This window comes from Triturus cristatus, chromosome 1_2 (assembly GCF_964204655.1).
Source record: "Triturus cristatus chromosome 1_2, aTriCri1.1, whole genome shotgun sequence".
Classification (NCBI taxonomy): domain Eukaryota; kingdom Metazoa; phylum Chordata; class Amphibia; order Caudata; family Salamandridae; genus Triturus; species Triturus cristatus.
In genome coordinates, this window is record NC_140580.1 from 1,091,754,117 (window position 1) to 1,091,777,831 (window position 23,715).

The 23,715-nt window shown below is 46.4% G+C and overlaps 1 protein-coding gene across 1 annotated transcript in view; it reads left to right on the forward strand.

Moving 5' to 3' along the window:
• The window catches only part of CNTRL (centriolin), a 1,084,252-nt gene that overhangs the window by 298,064 nt on the left and 762,473 nt on the right, over window positions 1–23,715 (forward strand). Inside the window, exons 13-14 of the mRNA XM_085613596.1 lie at window positions 12,434–12,654; window positions 15,440–15,616. Of these exons, the coding sequence (XP_085469722.1) occupies window positions 12,434–12,654; window positions 15,440–15,616 (398 nt within the window). The remainder of the gene's footprint in view (window positions 1–12,433; window positions 12,655–15,439; window positions 15,617–23,715) is intronic.

Here is a 23,715-nt window from a genome sequence, read left to right on the forward strand (position 1 = left end):
CTCGGACAGTAATGTAGAAGTAATGTTGGTAACTGCTCCTGAGATTCATACTGTGGAGATAGTGGATTCTAACCAGGAAAATGCTTTTAATACTGCGCGCGTTAACCTACTAAATAGCGGGACCACTTGCCTAGATCAGTCCAGGGATAATTCTGGTCTTTCAGACTCCCCAAATTTCAATATTAGTGCTGAACTAATGGATTCCCTTTCCCATCCACAACAAACACCCACTCATAACCCTGGGAAACGCAAGAGGGTAGACTTACCGGACATGGAGGAACAAGCTGAGGGGTTGGGAAATGCCTCACCATCCCCCCCACAGCTACCCAATACTAACACTACTGCCCAGCAAGGGGGAGGTGAGACTATGATTAGTATTACAGAAGAGATATTTTTGGCTAAAATTGAGTTGCTATTTAAATCTCTACTTTTACCTCTTTTTGAAAGGACAAGGTTATTAAATACAAAAATGGATTCCTTAGATCTGCTAGTGAAGGATAATATAGCGACCTCTGACAGAATCCTCGCCAGCTTAGAAATTGCTGGTCCGACCCCTTCTGTCCTGACCATTCCAAAGCCTATGAACAATAAAGCGGGGGGTAATAGTTCACAAGTGGGACCCTCTATACCCAAGGCCCCGCAAAAAACTGTACCTGCCCCTAAGAAAGCAGTTTCTACAGAGAACCCTGCAAGGCCAAAGCCTGTAAAAAACCAGCAGGTTCAGAAAAACCTAACTTCCGTTAGGGGCAAAAATATTAGTCATCAGTCCACCGCCAAACCCATCCCAAAGAAACAGTGTGTGAACCTTCCACCGGAGTCAGTGCCTTATACAATTGTTTTAACTGGCGTGGCTCCGCTAGTAGATGGTAAGAGGGAAACAGACGAGGATCTTTACAATAAGGTTACATTTTGGCTTAATAAAAACCGGCCACTCCCTCCTAACCTAAACCCTGAAATACTTAATGTAAGGAGGGTGGATTGGATAGGTTTTGGTAAGAAAGATCTTGAGGGGGATTGTGTGGTGGTTAGCTTTAGAGAGCCTTGGGTTGCCGAATACATTTGCAGGGAACCAAGATTCGGTAGAGTTGGGGATGTACAAACTTTACTATTGCATTATTTTTATCCAGCTTTATATGCAAATAGATCCCACACCCCGTTTCATCACTCAAGAAGGGACAGGCCTAGAGGGAGATTCCATTTTGACACTCCGCTCTATCCAATGTTTTATCCCCACCTTGCGAACCGGTTTGCTCCCCTTTCCGGCCTGGAAGGTGTGGATTGACATGATGTAGAACAATCGATTACTGGGTGTTCTAGGGCTGTAGTAACTTGCTCTTTAAATAATGTAAGTGTCCCTGGGGTAGAGACTGTCCTTGTGTCTAGCGCAAATTCACAGAGGGTGGATATAAGGGAGACATTCTTGTCAGGTACCCATAGACAGACGATCACCAAGGCTGTCGCCAACCCAACCGCCATGATGGCAGAGAGAACAAATTACACCCTCGTAGTCTTGTCTTGGAATATAGCGGGCTTAAGGGGGAAAGCGTCAGAGGCTGACTGGGGTTCCTTTGTGGATTTACATGATGTTATTATCCTGCAGGAAAGTTGGTCAACCGACGCTATTTATCGGGCTGGCTACCTTAATTACTACAAACCAGCTAGTAAAGGACCGAAGGGTCGCCCTTCAGGAGGTCTAGTTATTTGGATTAGACAATCCTTAGCCATTACTATCACGGAACTCCCTACACTGAGTAATGACATCCTAGCGTTGAAATTAACCGGTAAAAATAACCAGGACATTTGTTTGTTCAACATATATGCTAGAGGGTTACCAGGTGGGAAGCCTGCGGGAGTGGTAGCTGAACTTGACTCCCTACTGAATAACATTAGTAGTGACAAATGTGTCATGGTGGCAGGTGATTTCAACTGTTGTTTTGAACCGTTTCCTAATCTTGATAGCGGGGGATATGGGGAAATTGATCAGATTTGGAATATTCCCCCTTTGTCTATTCCTCCAATTAAAAAAGTCACGGAGGCAGTTATGCAGTGGTTGGGTCTTTGCCTTGAATGGGATTTGCGTGCAGCGAATGGAAGGACCAAATCAGACCAGATGGGAAACGTTACATTTGATAATTTCCTAAACTCGAGCCGCATTGATTATTTTTTGTTAAAGATAGAGTTTTGGAAAATATTGGTGGACATGGAAATAGTCACTAGATCCGAGAGTGATCATAACCCCCTGGTTATAAAATTATCAGTGGATGAGGGTCTCCGCATGAATACTGCAACAAATATTGATACAGCAGATGCTGGTCTCACAAATGATTGCAGAAGGGTAAGATGGGCTGGGCTCCAAGACAATACTGCTATTATTAGCGGGATTGCCATGGAGGTCCTTGCGGCTACAAAACAGATGGTACCCATACTTGAAGCTGGAACCCCACTTGACCAAATCGGGACAATTCATGAGTCTCTTTTTAGTAAAATTAAGTCTTTTTTTATCAAACCCGTAAAAGGAGGAATTAATGGCCCAGTACAATCTAGGTCGAAATGGTATGATAAGACCTGTAGTATTGCCCACAGCTCTCTGTTAAGGGCTATTAAATCTAAATCATGCCCGGATATAAGAATAGCCAGGGTGAATTATAAGAAAGCATTAAAAGAGGCAAAAATCAAATGGGATGATCAGCGTTGGTTAGATTTATACCAGGCAAGTACCTCATCTAACCAACAAAAATTCTGGGAGGTTGTGAAATGGGGAGGGCCGGGGGAATTACATACTCCAGTAAACCACGTCCCTGCAGAGCAATGGGTCAAGCATTATGAGGCACAGTTCAGCCACACGGAACGGATCTCCCTTACTACCATTAGGGAAGATGCCAGTGTGCAGTCTGAGGTGTCCTCACTTGATCACATTGTTTTCACTGAAACTGAAGCTATTTCTGCTCTTAAACAAGTGCAGAATGGCAAAGCCCCCGGCATGGACTGCATCCCTGCGGACCTCTTCAAATACGATCAAACACACTGGGTCCCGTACATATTAGTCTTAGCAAATGCCATAGTTAGAGGGACCAGGATCCCAAACTCCTGGAAAGGGGCTGAGATTCTGCCAGTGCACAAAAAAGGGGATAGATCTGATGCGGGAAATTATCGCCCCATCAGCCTTATCGATGCCCTACAAAAAGTAATAGCCAGAATGCTGTTAGGGAAGATCCATTCGTGGATGTCAGAAGTAGATATTCTGTCTCCAATGCAGGCGGGTTTTAGAGCACACATTAGCACAGTTGATCAGATATTAAGATTTGTCATGATCTATTGGAAAACCGTGTTATTGAGAGACGGGAAGATCTTCGCTGCATTTGTGGACCTCAAATCAGCGTTTGATCTGGTCCCCAGAGGGAAGATGTGGGCAGCATTGAGAAGGATGGGGGTCCCTAGTGCACTATTAGAACTTACCATCAGGATGCATGAGGGTAACTTTGCAAGAGTCAGATGGGGTTGTCAGGGCCAGGTTACCGATTCCTTCCCCGTAACTCGCGGTGTGAGGCAGGGTTGTGTCCTGGCCCCCACCCTATTTGTACTCTTCATTAATCAGGTGGTTAAGTTCCTCTCAGACACCCCCACTGATGCTCCTTCACTGGGTGGGACCAAATTCCCTCTTTTAATTTTCGCAGATGATACTCTCATATTGGCCAAAACACAGAAGGGTTTACAGGTAGCAATAAATAAATTCATGGACTTTTGTAATATGAATGATCTTGAGATCAATATTAATAAAACCAAGTTCATGGTCCTGACTAAGAAAAAGCCACTGAGGGGCCATGTTTTAATGAATGGGTCTAGATTGGAGCAGGTTGATGTAATGACTTATCTTGGTGTTACCTTGGATTATAGGCTACAATGGAAAGATCAGGTAGCAGCACTCTGTTTGAAATTTGCCCGCCTGACTGGTTGTTTAGTAAAAGAACAGCGGTGTTCCCTGACTAAAAGAGTACTGCCCGCTCTTAAAATTTATAGTGCTAAAATCAGCTCAGCCATATTATATGGGGCCGATATTTGGGGATGTGTGGACCTGGTTGCCTTGGATAGGATACAGAATAAATTCCTTCGAAACCTAGTTAGTCTCCCCCCCTCAACACCAGTCCTTCCACTTTTGATGGACATGGGCATGCATACCATTAAACACCAGGCCCTCTATAGGATGGTGGCGTTATGGAGACGCATATGGTCCACCCCGGAGTTGGCCATGTTTGCCCGTGAATTACAGGATGTGAGAATGCAACAAGGGGCAGGTGACGTACCGTGGCTAAAGCTAATTAAGAACACTCTTACCGAAATGGGTCTTCCCTTGCTTTGGTCGGAGCCGGGTTCTCAAATCTTCCCTACTAAGAATGAATTTAAACTTCTCTTTTGGTCTATGGTAAAAACGGAACTTGTGGCTCTTTCTGAGAAAATGAATCTGACAGGCCAGTTTTTGCTCCACAAAATAGTACCTAACAAAGAAGTATACTGGGATGTTATCCTTAAAACATTAGATAGGAAACTATACCATCAGTTCCGTGTAGGGCTTTTACTAATGGCTGGCAGAGGTTGGAGTCAAGTTTTTGTCCCTGTTGTACCGTTTGCAAAGAAACACTAGGTCATTTTTTATTTGTCTGCACTGCTTATTGTGAACCACGTAATAAGTGGCTGAAACCTATATGTTCTAGACTAAACACCCGAGTGAGTAGTGAAGCATTGTACATCTTGAGAACCAACACTTCTGAATGGCTAACCATAGGATTGGCCAAATTCCTTGGGTGGGCTTGGCTGATAAGGATTAAGTCAGTCAGCTCATAGTATCATGACCCAAATAACTGGTATATTGTGTTATCCCACTGTTTTTTTTTTTTTTTTTTTTTTTGTCCCATGATTTTATTAGTATTGATGATCTGCTATTTTTTTATATATGCCCAAATGTTTATACAATTTTTTTTTGACGTCTTTATAAGTATGTTTAATTGAGATTTTTAACTAGTTTTGCCTTGCCTTCATTTTTCTTGTTTTGTTTCTTTTTGATTTGTTTGTTAGTATGTGTATTTAAATATTTATGATTTTATGACTTTGGCGCACTAATTGTATCTAATGTAATTTTGTGTATATGTGTGTCTTTTATGATGAAAAAATCGAAATAAAGACGTTAAAAACTGAAAACTGCTATTAGTATTGTAAATGACCATGCCTTTTATTTATGTTTTAAAACCCAAAACATAAATAAAAGGCATGGTCATTTACAATGCCAATAGATCAAACTTGCGTGAATGCGAGACCTATTGCATTGCACATGCTAGTTTTCAATGCAGTTGTCTCAATGTCCGTATACCCCTGTTCTCATAGTTTCATTTGACTTTAACATGTTTGAAAACAGTTTGAACAAGCATTGGCAAAGCTAATAGGTCTCGCCTATATACGAGCTACCAGCTTTGGCAATCAGGTGGACGTGAGGAATGAGTGACAAGATGGGGGTAAGTGACTGGGGAGCGGGTGGGTGTGGATAACGGAATGATGAAAAAGTGCTATAAAGCGTCCAGGGCTGGCTGCTTCATAGCGCTCTTTTCCCTTCTCTCTGTAAAAAAAACTGAAATTTGGTGTTGGAAATGGGAGATGAAACCGGGACAGGAGTGTTTGAGGGAGAAGAAACAGGGACGAGAGAGCTTGGGGGAGAGGAAACAGGGATGGGAGGCGAGACCTAAACAGTAAGTGACCGGGTCATTAGTCCAGTGCTGTCTCCTGGTCATATCATGGACCCATTCTTAATGCTGTGGTGCAGGTTCCTGGTTAGATCCCTAAAACAAGACCGAGATCTTGGTGTTAATTACAGTCATCAAATGTGTCCATCTGTCTGTCTTATGGAGAATGTAACATGCACAGCAGCAGTTCCATTGTGAGAGTCAAGGCCTTGTTTTGACTCACTTCTAGTTTATGTGCAAGCATAGCCTTGAGCTATATTGTTTTTTTAAACCATAGTTTATTGTTTTTGCTATTTAAGCAGGAAAAAAAGCCCATTAAGACAAAAATGTTCAAATAATGACGAAGAAAATAGCACCCAAAAAATACAAATGTCTGCACGTATTACTCCTCCAACCTGATAGCCTTCAATAGAACAGAATGAAAATCTACATATAGTAGTCAATGTACCACAATCCCCCTGACCACCCTCAACCCGTAAACGCCTTGACACATTGGTCGAGCAGGTTCTAATTCGATACCCCGTTAATCCACCCATACCTACAATATCTTGGGGTGCTTCTGGGGGCAACCTCTTGCTTTATATACTGCGACCTCATCCCCATACAATGGTCCATCCACGCTGCCAAAGACGGAGGGGCCCCAGCCTTCTATTCCCGTGCTATGTCCCGCTTTGCTAAGGTCAGGCCCAGGTATAAGAGAAACAATCAATGTCTATTATCACCTAAATCGTTGGTGAGATGTAGCAGGGTGAGTTTTGGATCCAAGGGGATCGACCAGGTGAGAAATCTGCCTACACAGGCTGTCACCCCATGCCAGTATTTCTGTCCATATGAATAAATGTGCCCTCCTCTGTACCACACTGTAGGAGGCTGGCTTAGATTATGGTGCACACTTGTCTAAGTGAAGCACCTTGCACTAATCCAGACAACCCTTATGGTGAATTTAGTGGTCTTAGACAACCATAGAATGATCTCTAAGCGGTAGGTGTGGAGAGCAGCCTTCAGGCTTAGCCCAGAAGGGGTGTTAAGCAGCTTATTTTACCAGATCTAATCATGTAGTGTAGGTTAAACGAAAAAGAACCACTCAGTGTAAGTATACAAATATGTCTATTTATTACACCACAACACTCACTAACACATTGGTATATCTCTTACCTGGAGATATCAACACAAGTACACACAATACTTCAATTGCAAACAGGTACATAAGCACAATACACAGTGGTTTCCAGGAGGAGACGAAACCATATACTAAGCAAGTGTAATGGGAACTTCGACCGAAGTCGGGACTTGAGCTAGGAGACTCAGAAGAGCTGGGGACAAAAGGAACTACCCAAGGTAAGTACCCAGGAACCCCACAGAGGCTGTGTGGAGAGTGGAAACACAGCTGCGTACTCAATAGAAGTCAACAGGAAAGTTGTGGTTGCAGTTTTGAAGAAGGACCCTTCCCAGTGGACTCTGATGAAAATCCGTGGAAGACAGAAGGTTGGAGAGTCAACCCACCCGTGGATACCACAGGAACAGGTATACCTACACCAGGGAAGCTGGGTGCCTAGATGCGAAGTGACATTGAAATCCGCCGTAGACCACAATTGAGGACTTCAGTAAAGATGCCGCTGGTGAAGACTGTGCAAGAGTCCGGTTGAATCTAAGGGTGGATTCTTGAAGAGAAGCACCTGCAAGCAGAGGGGACAGAGTCTATGCCACTCCGAGGTAACCAAGAGGCACGGAAGAGCAAGGCCCTCCGATAACTGAAGATGCAAGGGTGATGGCAGTGACCTAGTCTCTGCAGCTGTGAGGACCAGCCGACACTGAGGCAGATCACGAGCTCTCCCACGTCAGAAGTTAAGAACGAGGGGGTCGGTGTCCGGCGGGAGCACCAACAAGCCTTAGCAGCAGCAACAGAGGTGGAAAACAAAGGAGAATGTTGGGACCAGCAAGGTCCAAGGGACTCACCAAGTACAGGAGAGTCATAGCAGGTCCCTAGCATCCAGGGGAGCCCACTGAAGCAGGAGAAGATCCTCGAGAGAACCCACAGGCCAAAGGGACAGGAGTCGCAAGAGAACCTCGATAAGCTCATCAAAGAAGAAGGCCCACGGTGCAGAGAATGTAGTGAGGATGAAGATCATTGCAGGAAGGTCGGCTGGAGCTCCTGGTAGCCCGAAGATCTCTGGAGTGCAGAGCCAACGAGCCTTGGTAACGGAAAGTCAACGTGGTGCACAGGGGTTCGGTCCCAGCGGTTCCGAGGAGGGATACCAGCCTCAGAATTGCAGAGAGGTAAGGTCAGGCCTCAAGGGAGTAGAAGCGTGTTGAAGATAAAAGATTCGAGATTGAGAATTTTGCTTAATATGACTGCCAGGAAGACAGCCCCAGGCTTTAATACAGCGCGTTTATAACCAACAGTAGATTAATACATCACAGGGAAGAGGGTCTTTGACAAGACGAATAGGCCTCATCAGCTGTTAGAAACCTGAGGAAACAAGCATATGGCACGTCAACTCAGAAAGCATGTTTATGCACAAAAGGCCATCATGCGTTGTGTACACCAATAACAACTCGCACATAGTAGCATCATATTTGTTTCTTGGTGTCAGGTGCACATTAGTAGACAAGGACATATCGGACACTGAACACAAATATTTTTCATGCCTCAAGTTATGAAACGTAATCCATCTCAGATGGACGAATGCACAATTGACATCACATTTATAACATTAAAAAAAGAGCGACCAGAAATGACGGTGGGCAGAATGTGCGATTGGAATTCTCATAGTCCTTTCTAGATGCACTTTACTCCTATTTTCAAATGTTGTACTCCGCTTTGCTACTGCTAGAGGTATTTCCACTGCTGCTATTTTTCAGGTAAAGAGCAGACAGACTGTAATTCAAATGATGTGGTAATCACTCCTGGAAAGATGGGGCCATTCGACATACCAAGCGGCGCGAAGCCGAGTTATTCGATGACATGGAGAGATACTCTTAGCCCCCTCCATTTCTGAAGATCCCCGCCTTGGCGCATGTAGGAGGTGAATCTCTCTCAAAAAAGAAACTGCTCAGATAAACCAGTGTGGAGTGGTGGGAGGGGAACGGGGGTCTGCAACATGGAGAAATGGTGGGTGGGAGGGGATTCGAAAAGCAGCCACACGAAGGGGAAAGGATGTGGCATTACGGCCAGAGATGCCGATTTGGATCTTAGGAACGGTGTTCAAGTCTCGGCGTCGACTCAACATCTTGTGATTCTGGGCGAATCACTAAAAATCCAGAAATTAATGACATGTGTAATCTAACCAAATGATTCAACTGGTGTTCATGTAAAGCGCTTCAATACTTTACGGTCGAGTTTGCTCTATAAGCAACTGCAAAAAAATAAAGTGTTTGTGGGAGTGCACAGAAGCACCAAAGTGAAAACAAGCGGAAGAAAATGTGGTCTGTCGTAGGCTGAGCGTTAGAGGTCAGCAGTAGGGGTGGACGGACGCCAATTAGCAATCAAGCTGTACTTGGTCAATGGGTTGGACAAGAAACAGGAAGTGACGTCTGACTTGCGCTGGCCATTTAGGAGACATAAAAAAAGAATGACACTGAAGCCAATGATTGGTAAGCAATGGCCGGTTTGAAGCCCTTAATAGAAACAATAAGTCTCGCAAGCGAGAGCGCATGCGCTAGCGCACACTCATGCAAGTTCGACCTAAAACGCTGAAAGGGGACACCTGGGCACATGCATAAATATGTAGCACCTTAACGCTTAGTACCATTGATTAATGCAATAGCAGTACCAGAGCCATTTTTTAGGTCTCGTCTGAGACAGCGCTTTAGCGCTGCTCTGGCGAGACTTATAGTAAGCGAGTTTTGGAAGTGCAAACAGTGGCTTTTCAGGCCTCCAAATATAGTGCATGTGCGCCGTCCGGGCGCGCGCACCATTTGGAGGCCTGAAAGCACTCGTTTGCTTTCACTTTCGCGGGCCACACGGTCGCTTTGAAGTGTGATCGCGATCGCTATCACTTACATTTCGCGGGCGCTTTGAATACATTTGAATACAGGGCCGCTTTGATGTTTGATCGCGATCACTTTCGCGCTTGTTGTTTTAGGTGACTTGTCCCTTCTTTCTTCATGCATGTGCTGTGATCAGACCCTCACCAGGGTTTATGGTTGGCTGACCCCACTCTGAGGAGGGTACATTTGTCCATGGTGCATTGACCTGGAGGTGACACTTCACCACGCTCCGGGAGATGCCGCAGGGTTAGATGGTCCCATGTTTAGACCATAGCAAGCACTCCATTGCAGGAGCGTGTTTTCATTGACATCGCTGGAAAACACGGGCTCCACTGCGTGTTTGAGATTAAATAGCTCTGGCTTCTGCCAAGCGAGCGCGGCGCCTAATTGCAGGCCCTCACTTACTGTACACTTTGTACATAGCTAAAGCTAAGCATCTTACAAAGAGGCGCTACCTCGTCATGCTAAATTCCTGTATAATGTAATATTTGTTAAAAATATATACATAACTGCATAGTTTGGGCAGGTCATGGACAACTTAAACAAATGCATTGGATCTTGCCATGAAACACGCAAGGAGCATCAACATAATAATGCCCGTTAATGTTATTTAAAAAAATAAATAATGATTTCCTCAAAACCCCGCAACAAAAATAAAAACACCCTTTCCTAAAGAATTACCAAGCGCCAACAATTAAATAACTTATTTTTATTACACAAAAAAGTGTGTGCATTTTAAAACGAACTCCTTCGTTACAAAGAGAAAATAAAGTAATCTTTTAAATATAAGAATGCGCAAACCTCATACCCGCAAAACGGCATAACCCTTTTTTAGTACCAGAGATATGGAAAGTATAATGAAAACGAATGACCTCTCGAGCAAAAAATAAATAAATAAATACACACATTTTATCTGACTTGGACCTTATTGAAGAAAAACGATGACTGCGCCTTGATCCTGCGTAGGTGGAGAACACGAGTTAGCCGCCCGGCAAAGACATTTCAGCCTTTCATGCTTTTTGGGGCAATATCTGAGGAATATTGTATCTTTACATATCTTTACAATAAATGTAAAGTACTTCGAGGAAAAAGTGATGGTTGGCGCTCTAAAACGATTTACTATTTATGTAAAAATTGGTAATTTATGTGAGTAAGTTTGATGAGAGGAACAGTCCCTGCTGTCTGCACCTAGAATGAATGCCTCTTTGCCTCACTCCATCTTTTTCCATGATTTGACCTGTACCTGCCTCAATGGCCCATAATTTCAGGCGGGTGCGTGCTCTAACTCACATGTGTTTGAGTTAATTTAACCACAGATTATCTACAGTCAACACCTCAGTATGCTTTTAATCGCTTTTAATTGCACCCGGTGAAATTTGTTTTTCACGATTAACAGATTAACATAAACCTCACATAACGTGCAGGTGAAATCTCCGTTGCATGCACGCGCTGGAGGCGGGCAGCGGAAGCACTGCACCGGCAGGCGCGAGCCCTGTGTGCACCCGAGCCCCACTGTGGCACCCCGACTCACTTTGTGGCGCATTCTGTTTGTTGGGTGGGATTTTTGGTCTTTTAAGGGCTAGAAAAGAACGCTCCTGGTACAGAAATAAATACGATACACAACTCCTGAGCACGCAGCCACGAGTGACAGATGAGAGATGCATCATTCCTCCACAGCCGGGTTCACCCTCATGGATAATTGGCTTAAATATTTATGCTCAAGGTTTGCTTAATATTGGACAATAGTTGGTGATCATATACATTATGACGACGACTTTAAAACGCTCCCCATAATTGGACGAGACCTGTATATTCAGTAACATATTCGCATTTATATATGTGCCTGTGCCAAAAATACTACTTTAATTGTGGTATAAACCAACGAACATTCTCTGCACACCGTAGGATTGCAGTGTAGTGATATTCATGTAGCGCTGCCTACCTCTGCCGAGGTTCTGAGGCGCTAATTTTAAAACAAGCATTTGCAATGCAATAGGTCTCGCATTTATACGAGTTTGAGCTATTGGCATTGTAAATGACAATGCCTTTTATTTATGTTTTAAAAACCCACACATAAATAAAAGGCATTGCCATTTACAGTGCCAATAGCTCAAACTCTTAACAACTGCGAGACCTATTGCATTGCAAATGCTTGTTTATTAATACATTTATGCAGGTTTTAAACACAGATTTTACAACAACTCTTATTAAAGGTGCTAGGGTGGCTGATTTACATCCAGTTAAAAATATATTAGTTGTTTGAGACGCTACTGCAGAGATCAATTCATAACATGCAGGCCGTGGCTTTAAATATCCAGCAGGGCCATTTCTGCCCATTAGCCTTCCAGTGGTGATAAAACTAGTACAATTGACGTGGGTAATAATTCCTACTTTAAGCTCCAGAAGAAAATTTCAGCGTACATTATATAAATCACCACTTGATCACTCTAGGCAAATCTGTGCTTCAAAAGATTTCGGTATATCTGAGTATTAAAGTGTGTGGATTTTTAGCTTATATTATGTAATGATAATAGAGTAAATTGAAGTGCGTGTTTCTATAAACATTGTATGACGTCCCTGGATGTGCGGAGACCGGAAGCATTGTAACTCCTTTGGACTGCACTGAGTGCCAATTGATGGGGAGACTAGTTTCCGGGCGGCCCTCTGCACGTTCTTGGTATCTTTATCCGCTTTGTACGGTGTGTTTTACACAGGTCAGATCGCAGCTAACGAAGCACTGAAGAGGGACTTGGAAGGGATCATTATGGGATTACAGGAGTACCTGGACAGCGTCAAAGGACAGGCTAAGCAGGCGAATGACGAATGCAGAGATCTGAAAGTGGAGAAGGAGGCCCTGCTGCAGAGGTTGATGGACGTAGAGGAGGATCGAAACCAGCTGGAGATAGTGGCAATGGATGCGGAAAGCTTGAGGAAGGTAAGGTGTTTCATGACGTGTCCATACTGTCTCATCATATCAAGGAGCACATATACAATACATTCTCTAAACAAGGCAACCCAAGGTCTCGCCGTTACTCCAGTTTGAGAGTGTCTCTTTTACGCCACGGTAATGCTTGGAGATTCTCGGTGTACGTGTGCCGCTTTACCTTAGTGCTTGGGGGTCACCGGGACAGACTTTCAACTCTCCAGTCTAATGGGGCTCCTAGCCTCCACTATTTTAATAACAGTACTTGAAACAAAGTGTACATAGGACACCAAGCGAGTGGCAGCCTTGATTAGTGCGTCATGTGTACTTATTCCGAAATCGAAAGGAGCACCTGACAGAGCAGGAAGTCCCTTAACAATTGGGTGATGCATCAATGGGACCTTATCGCCACTTCACATTTTCAAATTGCGGGACTATTTGCACAGGGTCCTCCATTTTCAGAAATTGTCTCAAGGGCTTTTAAAGGAACCAAGAGATCCTCAGTAGATCTCCTTTGTAAAGGGCAGGCAGGGTCCTTGTTATAATGTCAGTATTCATTTATGCAGACAGTCTCAGTCAATCAATCAGGGATTTTTGAAGCGCGCTACTCACCCGTGAAGGTCTCAAGGAGGTGGGGGTGTTCGAGCAGCTCCGTAGGCCATCGGAAGAGCCAGGTCTTGAGATCCTTTCTGAATAGGTGTAGTGTCGGACTTCATCTGATGCGAAGAGGAAGTTCGTTCCAGCTCTTGGCCGCAATGTAGGTGAAGGATCTGCCTCCCGTTCTAGCCCCGTGGATGCGGTGGACCATGGTTAGGGCTAGGTCGGCAGAGCGGAGGTTTCTCTTGGGGGCGTGGCAGGAGATTCGTTTGTTGTGGTATTGGGGTCCAGTATTATGGAGGGCTTTGTAGGCATGTTGTGAGCAGTTTGAAGGTCCAGTCTGCTGGCGAGGAGTGCGTGGGTGACGGTCTTCCTGGAGTCGGGGGTGATCCATTTGAAGGTCTTGCGGAGGGTGCTGAAGCATGTGGAGGGCACGGCGTTGATGTGGCGGTTTATGGTGAGTGAAGAGTGAAGTATGGTACCGATGTTGCGAGGGTGGTCCGTAGGGGTGGGTGTGTTTCTGAGGGTGGGGGGCCACCAGGTCTTGTCCCATGCAGAGGAGGTGGAGCCGAGGATGAGGACTGTCTGATTTCGGTTGTAGATTTCTACCCACCTTACCTTGGAGGCTCTCTCATTAGTGAACTACTCTGAATGTTGCAAAGTGTTATCTTGCAACTAACATGAATGTCGGTTTTCTTTTTGCATCTGGCATGGCTGAACTCTTAGGCAAACCCCAAAGAGGCCTGCTTGCTGTTTTAAAAAGTGCACAGGTGATTAGCAGCCGATGTGAAATGGGGGAACGAATCCTGGGTGATATGAATGTTCTTACCAATTTGTCCTACTCTTGTCAAGTCCAAGACACTGTGCATAGACTCTCCGTCCAGAATGTGGGCCCATGATCAAAGATCATTTCTGAACCTGTTGTAGCATCCGATATAATATAAATTCAGAATGTTTTCAAATATCAAAGTTCGAGCCAAGGAGATGCCTTCTTCTTTCTTCATAATTGTTGATGTAATGCAGTATGGCTCCTAGAGCCAGCACAGATAGTTTCTAGGTTTGAATATGGTGCAGGTTGGTAAAGGTGAGCTAAATGATCTCCTCAACAGTAAATCATCCACAGCGAACCCATTACTTATGAAACATTTATTTATCTCTGCCTATTGTACAGTGCATTTTAATCTGGGAGTGTCTCCATGCTTCACAGTAATATGAAGTTCTGACTTTATCCCACAGACCTCTCCATAGCACTGGAGAACTAAGATCATTTCACATCATTGTACGTTTGTAACAAGTTTCTCGACAGTGTGTTGCGAGTACATGTTCTATTAGCCTCTTATGTTGCATCAGCGGGGAAGTAATATATTTCCAGATGGGCCTGTGCTTCTTAAAGAGGGGGAAGGGGAGAGGTAAGGCAGTGAGTCAGTATCTCACTTAGGCTTTAATTACATGCTGTGACGAACGGAATATAGTATACACTTCCACTGTGCACTTCAGACCTGATTTTTCTTGGGTAGAAATTCCATCCTGTAAAATCACTTAGGGAAAAGCCTGCATTGCAGCCCGCACTTGCTTACCGCCTACCCCCGATCCTCAGCCATAGCAAGCAGGTGATATAATTCCCTTCCCTCGCCCACCCATACCATCCTCCTTCGCCCTTGCCATCCTCCTTCGCCCTTGCCATCCTCCTTCGCCCTTGCCATCCTCCTTCGCCCTTGCCATCTTCCTTCGCCCTTGCCATCCTCCTTCAACCTTGCCATCCTCCTTCAACCATGCCATCCTCCTTCACCCCCTCACCATCCTCCTTGCTCCCCCTCACAGGAACCCCGCAGGCATTTACCACCTGCTTAGAGCGTCAGTACATTTCTGCGTTAAACCCTACAGAATACGAACACTGTTGCACAATACAATCCTAAAAAAATGTTTCTGCAGAACTATCCTCCTAACGTGTAGTCGCAGGAATTCTATGCAGAGATGATGGCCAGTATCGGAAATAGCAGATGCCTAGAATGCCTCTGTGGAATTCCTTATGACCTATAATCAAGGCCGTAGTGTGATATATGAATACTGGATACATCTCTTGGACCTCTAGTGTCGTCACTTCCTACTATGGAGTTCGTGGTGGTAAAACTAGGGCTTAGGGTGTGCATCGTTTGTACTTATTTCCTCTCATCTGACCTTTTCTTTTGTAATATTTCAGGAAATTGCAGATCTGGAACAAAACCTTCAGCTACAGCAGGAACTGAATGAATCCCTTCGGCAGGCTCAAGGAGACCTTAGCGAGTACGAGGCTGAACTGGAAGCACAGCTGAAAGTGAGAGACACCGAAGCCAATCAGCTGAAGGAAGAACTGGAAAGGCTGCGGCGACTCAATCAGGTCAGGCCACCAGTGGAAAGCATCTGCACAGCAGAGAACTCTCATTTAATTCTAAGAATAAATATCCTGATCTGTAGCCAGAGGGACCCTGACACAACTGTTGCGTCAATCAGTTCTTAGGACCTCTGTGGTGTACAATAACAGGAACCAATGTTGGTGGGGAGTGAGAAAATCAACTGTTGCAACACAAATTAACTTCAGGTCTTGTTTTCTAAGCTGATTTGTGTTTAGTTCTCAGCATTTGTACAGCACCCTTCTGTCGTTTTGTATAGACAGATAATGTTCTCTGCAATCTGCAGTGCACTTTTCTGCTGATTCTGCTGTTTCCAGCTGACTTCAGTCATGGTGGCCAGATACTGTGTTTGATCCGTGATATAACCTAAACCCCTGCGTGACCCTGTAGTGTATGAATGTTTTTTTCAGTATTTGTTTTGTATCTGTGGGAGTAAGCCTTTGGCTTTTGCCTCTGTCTCATTCAACGATGGTGTAGGAAGCTGGCTCTTTACATGATATACCAAAAAGAAGTATAATGTGCAGAGAGTCCAGGTATTCCCTTACCAGTGAACAGGGGCTTGCTCTAGCAATCCCAAGGTGCTCATTAGGGGGTAGTGTGGTTGAGCGGCTTTACAGAGGGAAGTGTTAGACATTCACCAATACACACACTAGTCAATAAGTGAGACACACGATTCCATAAGGAGATCCCTACCAATTTATAAAAAATAACATGTATCTTTATATATATTTTTACACCAGAATCAATAGGATCAGGTAAGTACATTTTGCAATAGAAATTATTTTGTATTTAAAAAGTCGACTAAGTGCAATTTTTGGAGGCTGCAGTAGGTTTTAAAGGGCACCGCACCTCTAAGGTGCCCTCTGAGTGCATGTGTTAATAAATCCAACACTGGGATCAGTGTGGGTTTATTAATATGAGAGGTTTGATACCAAGCATCCCTATTTTCAATGAAGCCAACATGTAGCTGGGGAACTCGCTTTCACCAGTGCCAAGCACGTTTTAAAATGTCTTCCCTGTTCACTTGCACTGGCTGCAGTGGAACTGACCAGCACAGGGGCAGGTATGCCCTCATATGAAATATTAAGCACCCTGCATTAGTGCCGTAAGTCAAATTCATATACCATTAAAATCATATATTACATACACAAAGAAAAAAACAATGATTCACTATAGGAGTTATTGCAAGAGCATTGATACCTGATTCATGTACAATGGGATTAAAAATCATATATCTAAATTATATGTACCAACAAACATTCAACAGAGAGACAAATACAGAAAGTACATTTTGTCATTTAGAAACACATCCGGTCTAAACAATTCAATTGCTAATCCTAGATAAAATCTATTATCCTTATCTGTAGGATAAGCTATTTCCACGGATTGTGTTGGGTGAAGCGTCGACGCGTTTCAACGGTTCTATTGATATCCCATCTTTATCAAGACAACTATAAGTCTCTATTTATTGGCACTGTTTGGTTGCCTTTCATCTCAATCCTGTAGGCAGATACAATGTATTATTTTTCGTATAGTTAAGAGCTTAACTTCATAGGTTAGTCATACAGGGGTTGCCCTTTTTGGAATTAATTCGAGGGAAAGGGGGGTTGTATGGGATCATAGGCACACATTAGAATGAGCCCATCTGATAGAGTCAAAGGGGAAATTTGAAATGCTGGATAAAAGGTGAATGTCATATCTTTTGAAACTCTAAAATGACTAACATACCATGTAAACTATTCAGAAAGTGGGTATCGAAATGGAACAATGAATAGCAATAACGTATAATTGAGTTGTTGCAAGTATTGAGTAACCTATGAAGTTAAGCTCTGAAATAAAACGTCGGAAGGTGGCGTCGGTCGGCTCCATGTCCGTCGTTGGCGTCGTGGTCGCCCGGATGACGTCGTGGTAGCTACTTAGACGCCGCCCTTGCGTGGTGACGTCAGTTCTTTCTTTTTCTGCACCAGAGAGAGCGGTACCTCCAGTCGTTTTTTGACTGAACTTTTTGAGCGACTTTTGGCGACGCCTTTTTTGAAGTTGAAGCATCGTCATTCTTCGACTTCTCCACTGACGCGACGAGGGATGCGGGTGGTGCCCCTCCCGCGGCTCTGCGCGTAGCCCGAAGAGTCGACTCAGGGCTTCCCTCCCTTCCTGGGACCCAGTGCGACTCCTGCCAAGCTTTGTAAATTTTACGAGGCGATGTGCGCCATCTTTGGGCAGCCCGAACCCGCCAGCGTGCCTTCGGGACCCGCAGACTTGGCTGGGGGGTCTAGGCCTTCTCCGCTTTCGGCTCTGGCGCCACAGACCCCCAGTGGATCCAGGCCCGGATTCGGAACGGCGCCGGTTGACCTTATTATACCTCCACCGGCGCCGCTTCCTCCGACTCCGCAGCCGCAACCGACGCCGGTCGTGTCCCCGGCCGGCGTCGACCCCGGCCTCCATCCTGATGTGGACCCGAAGTCGGACCGGCAGCGTCCGAAGCCGGATCCGGCGCCAAGAGGGGTTTTTGTGTCCCTTTTCACTCCTGGGGTCCGTTTTCAGCCAGATTGGCAACCTGAGGATGAGGAGCAGGACTGGGAGAGGTCAGGTGACCCTTTAACTGATCAGCTAGGATCTGAACAGGACTGTGGAGAGGAACTGGGGTATGCCAGTGGTCTTGACACCTCCACTGATCTTGGCATGTTGTCTCCTCCTACCATGGTGACGGAGGGGGGAGTGTCAAAAGCAGTGGTGTTGCGTAGGGCGGCCGAGGCTCTCAATCTCCCTACGGTGGCGGTCAGGACTGACTTCCTGACAGAGGTGTTTCAGCCGGCTGCGAGCACTTCGGAGCCCCTGCTGGCGTTTAATGAGGCCCTTACCGATGTCCTTTTGGGCACATGGTCCAGGCCCAATGCGGAGGCTCCCGTGGACAGGATGATTGCCTGACGCCACTGTCGGGCTCCGGGCGACCCCACTTTCCTTTCCCAACACCCCACCCCGGAGAGCTTGGTGGTCCAAGCCTCCACTTCCAAGAGCGCATTCCCTACCGCTCCACCGGAAAGGGAATCCAAGAAGCTGGATCATCTTGGGAGTGCTGTCGGTAAACACTGCATGTCTATTGGGCCGTTATTCCCACTCTGTGTGGGATACGGTTGCGCCGGTGCTGCCTCAGTGTCCGGAGGAGGCCCGGACAGTGCTCTCCCAGGCTATTGCCGCCGGGAGAGATGCGGCGAAGTTTACCATCCGTTGTGGGCTGGATATCGCCGACTCTCTAGGCAGGATGATTTCCACGTCTGTAGCCCTTCTTCGCTACGCCTGGATGAGATCGACTGGCTTTTCGGTGGATGTCCAGAACACCCTCATGGGCATGCCCTTTGATGGCCGTCGCCTTTTTAGCGACAAAGCGGACAACGCTTTAGAGTGTTTCAAAGACTCACGTCCTACGGCCAAGTCCTTGGGCCTCTCAAGCTGGCCAGCGCAGTCTGCTTTTCACCCCTTTCGTGGCCACGGAAGGGGTGCCCCACTACGTCCCGCCCAGAGCCACAGGCTGCAGCAAGTTTCCCAACCTTCACGCGGCAGAGATGTGGGAACCACCGTCGTGGTTCAGGGGGCCAGTCCACCAACCCCCCCCCCTCTGCAGCAGCCTCCTAGTCCGACCTTTCAGGCCCATCAAACGCCAGTGGACGGCAGGATTTGCCATCACCTCCCCCACTGGTGCACCATCACGTCGGACAGGTGGGTTTTGCAAATAGTCCGAAGGGGCTATTTTCTCCCCTTCAAGGCTACTCCTCAGCCATACCACCTCAACACCACTGCATGTCGGAGGATCACCTGGCACTATTCTAACAGGAAGTTTTATCTCTCTTGGCCAAGGGAGCCATCAAGCACGTTCCTGCCCCAGAAGTAGGTCGTGGTTGCTATTTCCACTACTTTTTGGTCCCCAAGAAGGACAAGGGCCTGCGTCCTATCTTGGATCTCAGGAACGTCAACCGCTTCCTCCGGAAGGAGAAGTTCAAGATGTTGACGCTTGCTCAGGTCCGGTCTGCCCTCGACCCTGGAAACTGGATGGTGGCGTTGGACTTGCAGGACGTTTATTTTCACATCCCGTCCTGCCGACCCACCGGCGTTACCTGAGGTTCATGGTAGGCCACTAGCATTTTCAGTTTACTGTGCTCCCCTTTGGCCTGACCAGCGCCCCTCGGGTGTTCACGAGAATGATGGCGGTGGTCGCAGCTCATCTGCACAGATCAGTGTTTCCAGTCTTCCCCTATCTCTACGACTGGCTATTGAAGGCGGGCTCGCCCCAGGCAGTCGTCTCCCATCTCCAGACTACAGCCGACCTCCTGCATTTGCTGGGGTTCTCTATCAATGTGCCGAAGTCACACCTGATTCCCTCTAAGAAGCTCCTCTTCATCGGAGCGGTTCTGGACACGCGTTTTCTGGTTTATCCTCCCGAACAGCAAGTCTGGGATATTCGGGCTATGATTCCGATCTTACAGCCTCTATCCCGGGTTTCGGTCTGATGGCTGCTGGGCCTCATGGCCTCCTGCATCCTGCTGGTCAATCATGCCAGGTGGCATATGCGGGCTCTGCAGTAGGACCTGAAGTTCCAGTGGGCGCAGCATCAGGGGAACCTGTCCAATTGTGTTCAGATCTCGGAGGGCACTGCACGACAGTTGCAGTGGTGGCTCACAAACCAGGATTGGGTCAACGGTAGATCCCTCTTCCCTTCCCCAACCAGAGCACACAGTGGTGACAGACACGTCCCTTCTGGGATGGGGTGGCCACATGGGAGAGGCAGATATCAGGGGCCTCTGGTCTACGGCGGAGTCAGAGCTCCACATTAACCTTTTGGATCTTCTGGTGATTCGTCTTGCACTCAAAGCATTCCTTCCCTCTGACCAGGGAAGAGTAGTGCAGGTGTTCACGGACAACTCCACCGCCATGTGGTACTGCAACAAACAAGGCGGGGTGGGGTTGTGGACCCTATGTCAAGAGGCCCTCCGCCTTTGGACATGGCTGGAACATCAGGGCATATCTCTGGTGGTTCAACACCTGGCAGGTTCCCTGAACGCCAAGGTGGACGAACTCAGCCGCAGGTGCATGAGGGATCACGAACGGCGTCTTCACTCTGAGGTGGTGCAAGGTCTCTTTCGACAGTGGAGGGAGCCTTGTTTAGATCTATTCACCACCGAAAAGAACGTGCAATGTCAGCAATTCTGCGTGTTGGAATTCCCAAGGAGGCACTCGCAAGGCGACGCTTTTCATTGCGAGTGGAGTTGCGGTCTGTTGTAAGCCTTTCCGCCTATACCACTTCTGCTCAGAGTGCTGAAGAAGATCAGGCGCGACCGGGCCCAAGTCATCCTTGTGGCTCCAGATTGGGCACAAAGAGTCTGGTATCCCGAGCTGCTCAACATGGCCATCGATCCTCCAACCTGTCTGCCTCTTCGGGAGGATCTTCTGTCGCAGCAACAGGGAACGGTCCTCCACCCGAACCTGTCCAGCTTCCACCTCCTCGCGTGGAGATTGAGCGTTGGCAGTTGACGTCATTCGACCTGCCCCCCAAAGTTTGCGATGTAATCGTGACAGCCAGGCGTCCCTCCACTAAAACGGTATACACCTGCCGGTGGAACAAGTTTGTGGCATGGTGCACAGCAAAGGCTGTGGATCTCCTTTCTGCCCCTCTTTCTGAGGTTCTCATGTTTCTTCTTTCTTTACCCAGTAGGGTTCTGCTCTGGGCACTATCAAGGGCTATCTTTCGGCTATCTCTGCCTTCCTTAGGCTCCCAGATCAACCTTCTCTTTTAAAGTCCCCGGTGGTTAATCGTTTCTTGAAAGGCATAACTCATCTCTTTCCTCCTATTCCCTTCGTTATGCCTCAGTGGGACTTGAATCTAGTCTTAACTTATTTAATGTGCGGTCCCTTTGAGCCGCTCCACAGCTGTCCTTTGAGGCTTCTAATGCTCAAAACTGCATTCCTGGTAGCCATCACATCTGACAGAAGAGTGAGTGAGCTCCAGTCTCTTTCTTCCAAACCTCCTTTCCTGTCTGTCCATCCAGACAAGGTGGTTCTCAGGACTTGTCCATCTTTCCTTCCTAAAGTTGTCACTGCCTTTCACATCGGGCAGACCATCATTTTACCTACCTTCTTTCTGCCTACGCATCCTTCAAAAGAGGAGGAGAGGCTCCACCGCCTGGACCCAAAACGTGCGCTTTCTTTCTATCTGGATCGCACAAAACTGTTCCGGGTGGATGACCAACTCTTTGTTGGCTACGTGGGCGCCAAGAAAGGTCGGACCGTACTTAAGCGAACCATTTCTTGATGGGTCGTTTTGTGTATTAAAGCATGCTATTCTCTGGCTAAAAAGGAGCCTCCAGTGGGGCTACGCGCCCATTCCACCAGGGTGACAGCAGCCACTACTGCCTCTACTTGACAACTGCCAGGCAGCTACATGGGCATCACTGCTCATTTTTACGAAACACTACTGTCTAGACAGCCAAGTCCGGAGAGACGGCTTCTTTGGCCGTTCTATTCTCCAGGGCTTTCTGGTGTGATCTTGGTTCGCAGACCCACCACCTGGGTTGGTATTGCTGGGGTATCTATTCTAAAGTAAGGAATCTATAACTAACGTGTTTCTTTCAGATGAACAAGTTACTTACCGTCGGTAACGATATATCTGTAAGAAACATTAGTTAGTTATAGGTTCCTTACCGCCCCACCCATCCTCCCTGATCTGCTAACTGATTTCTAGGGTTAAGAATATCCTTTCAGGGCCCCAGTTTTGTTCACCAGTGGTCAGTGTTTTGCATGGCTCTGCGTTTCTGTCGCGGAAAGTCGTGTACAGAACTGACGTCCGCGTGCTCGGGTGACTTCTAAGTAGCTACCGTGACGTCATCCCGGCGACCGCGATGTCAACGGCGGACGCAGAGCCGACCGACGCCACCTTCCGACATGCAGAGGTACTGCTGATTAAAAAAACGTTCCGGATCCAGTCTGACGCCTGGGGATAATTCTAAGGTAAGGAATGTATAACTAACTAATGTTTTTTACAGATATATTGTTACCGAAGGTAAGTAACTTGTTCGATTCTGCACCTGGCATAGTACTCCTACAAATGGGTACAAATTTACTAGTTTTGGGAATTAGCAAACATTCCCAATAGTAAGCCTGGAAAGCTGCTGTGCAGGCTCGGGTTTATCCAGTATTGAATCTTTCATAGATTCACATGCTTGTATCTTCCCCGTCATCATGGTGGGAGTCTCGCGGTAGTTAGAAAAGTAGTACCATAAGAGTACATTATAAACCATCAAAGAGAAAGGAAAAATGTTAACATTCATCAGCATCTTTATGTAGGTCCAAACTTTGACCATTCAGAGACTAGCCCTAGACCTCAACTCCTCAGCAGAGCCATCAGACCCCAGATTTCTAACCGAACGTTGTGTGTAAGGGAGTCTCCCTGAGCTCTGCTCAGTTTTTCAGTGAGTGAATGTTTGACCCTCCTAGTATTCACCTCAAGGTATTATTTTTCTACATTATTTGCTTCTAAAATGTCAGAGGGAGCTAAGAAAAGGCTTTTTAGACCTTGCAGATCTTGACGGAATGCAAGACTTTTCTCTAAAGATCTCCACAGGGATTGTCTTTATTGCCTTTATCCCAAACGTACAGCCAAGGACTGTAAATACTGCAGAAGTTTTTCAGCCAAAACTCTAAAGGATAGAGAAGCAAGATTGTTATTGTGGCTCTAGAAGAAAAAATCTAGATCGGATTCTGGATCTGATGTTGAAGAGAGTCCTGGGCCGTCCTCAGCTGAGAGGATGCGTACAAATCAGGGCTCTGCCTCATTAAAGGCTGATCCTAAGAGGTTGAAGGCAGAAAAAATCATCCTCTGCCGAAAAAGCAAAAAGACTCTGGCCTGAAGAGGTCTTCTGCTGCTTCTGTTAATGTCACACCTCTAAAATAGACTTTGTTGTCGAAAAAAGCTACTTCGACGAGCCCGTCGTCGAGATCTTCAGCCAAGTCCCCATTGACGTCTTTGACGACAACCGTGTCAACGACGGCTGTGGTGACGGCCTCATCGATGAATACGGTGATGACGATTTCATCGTTG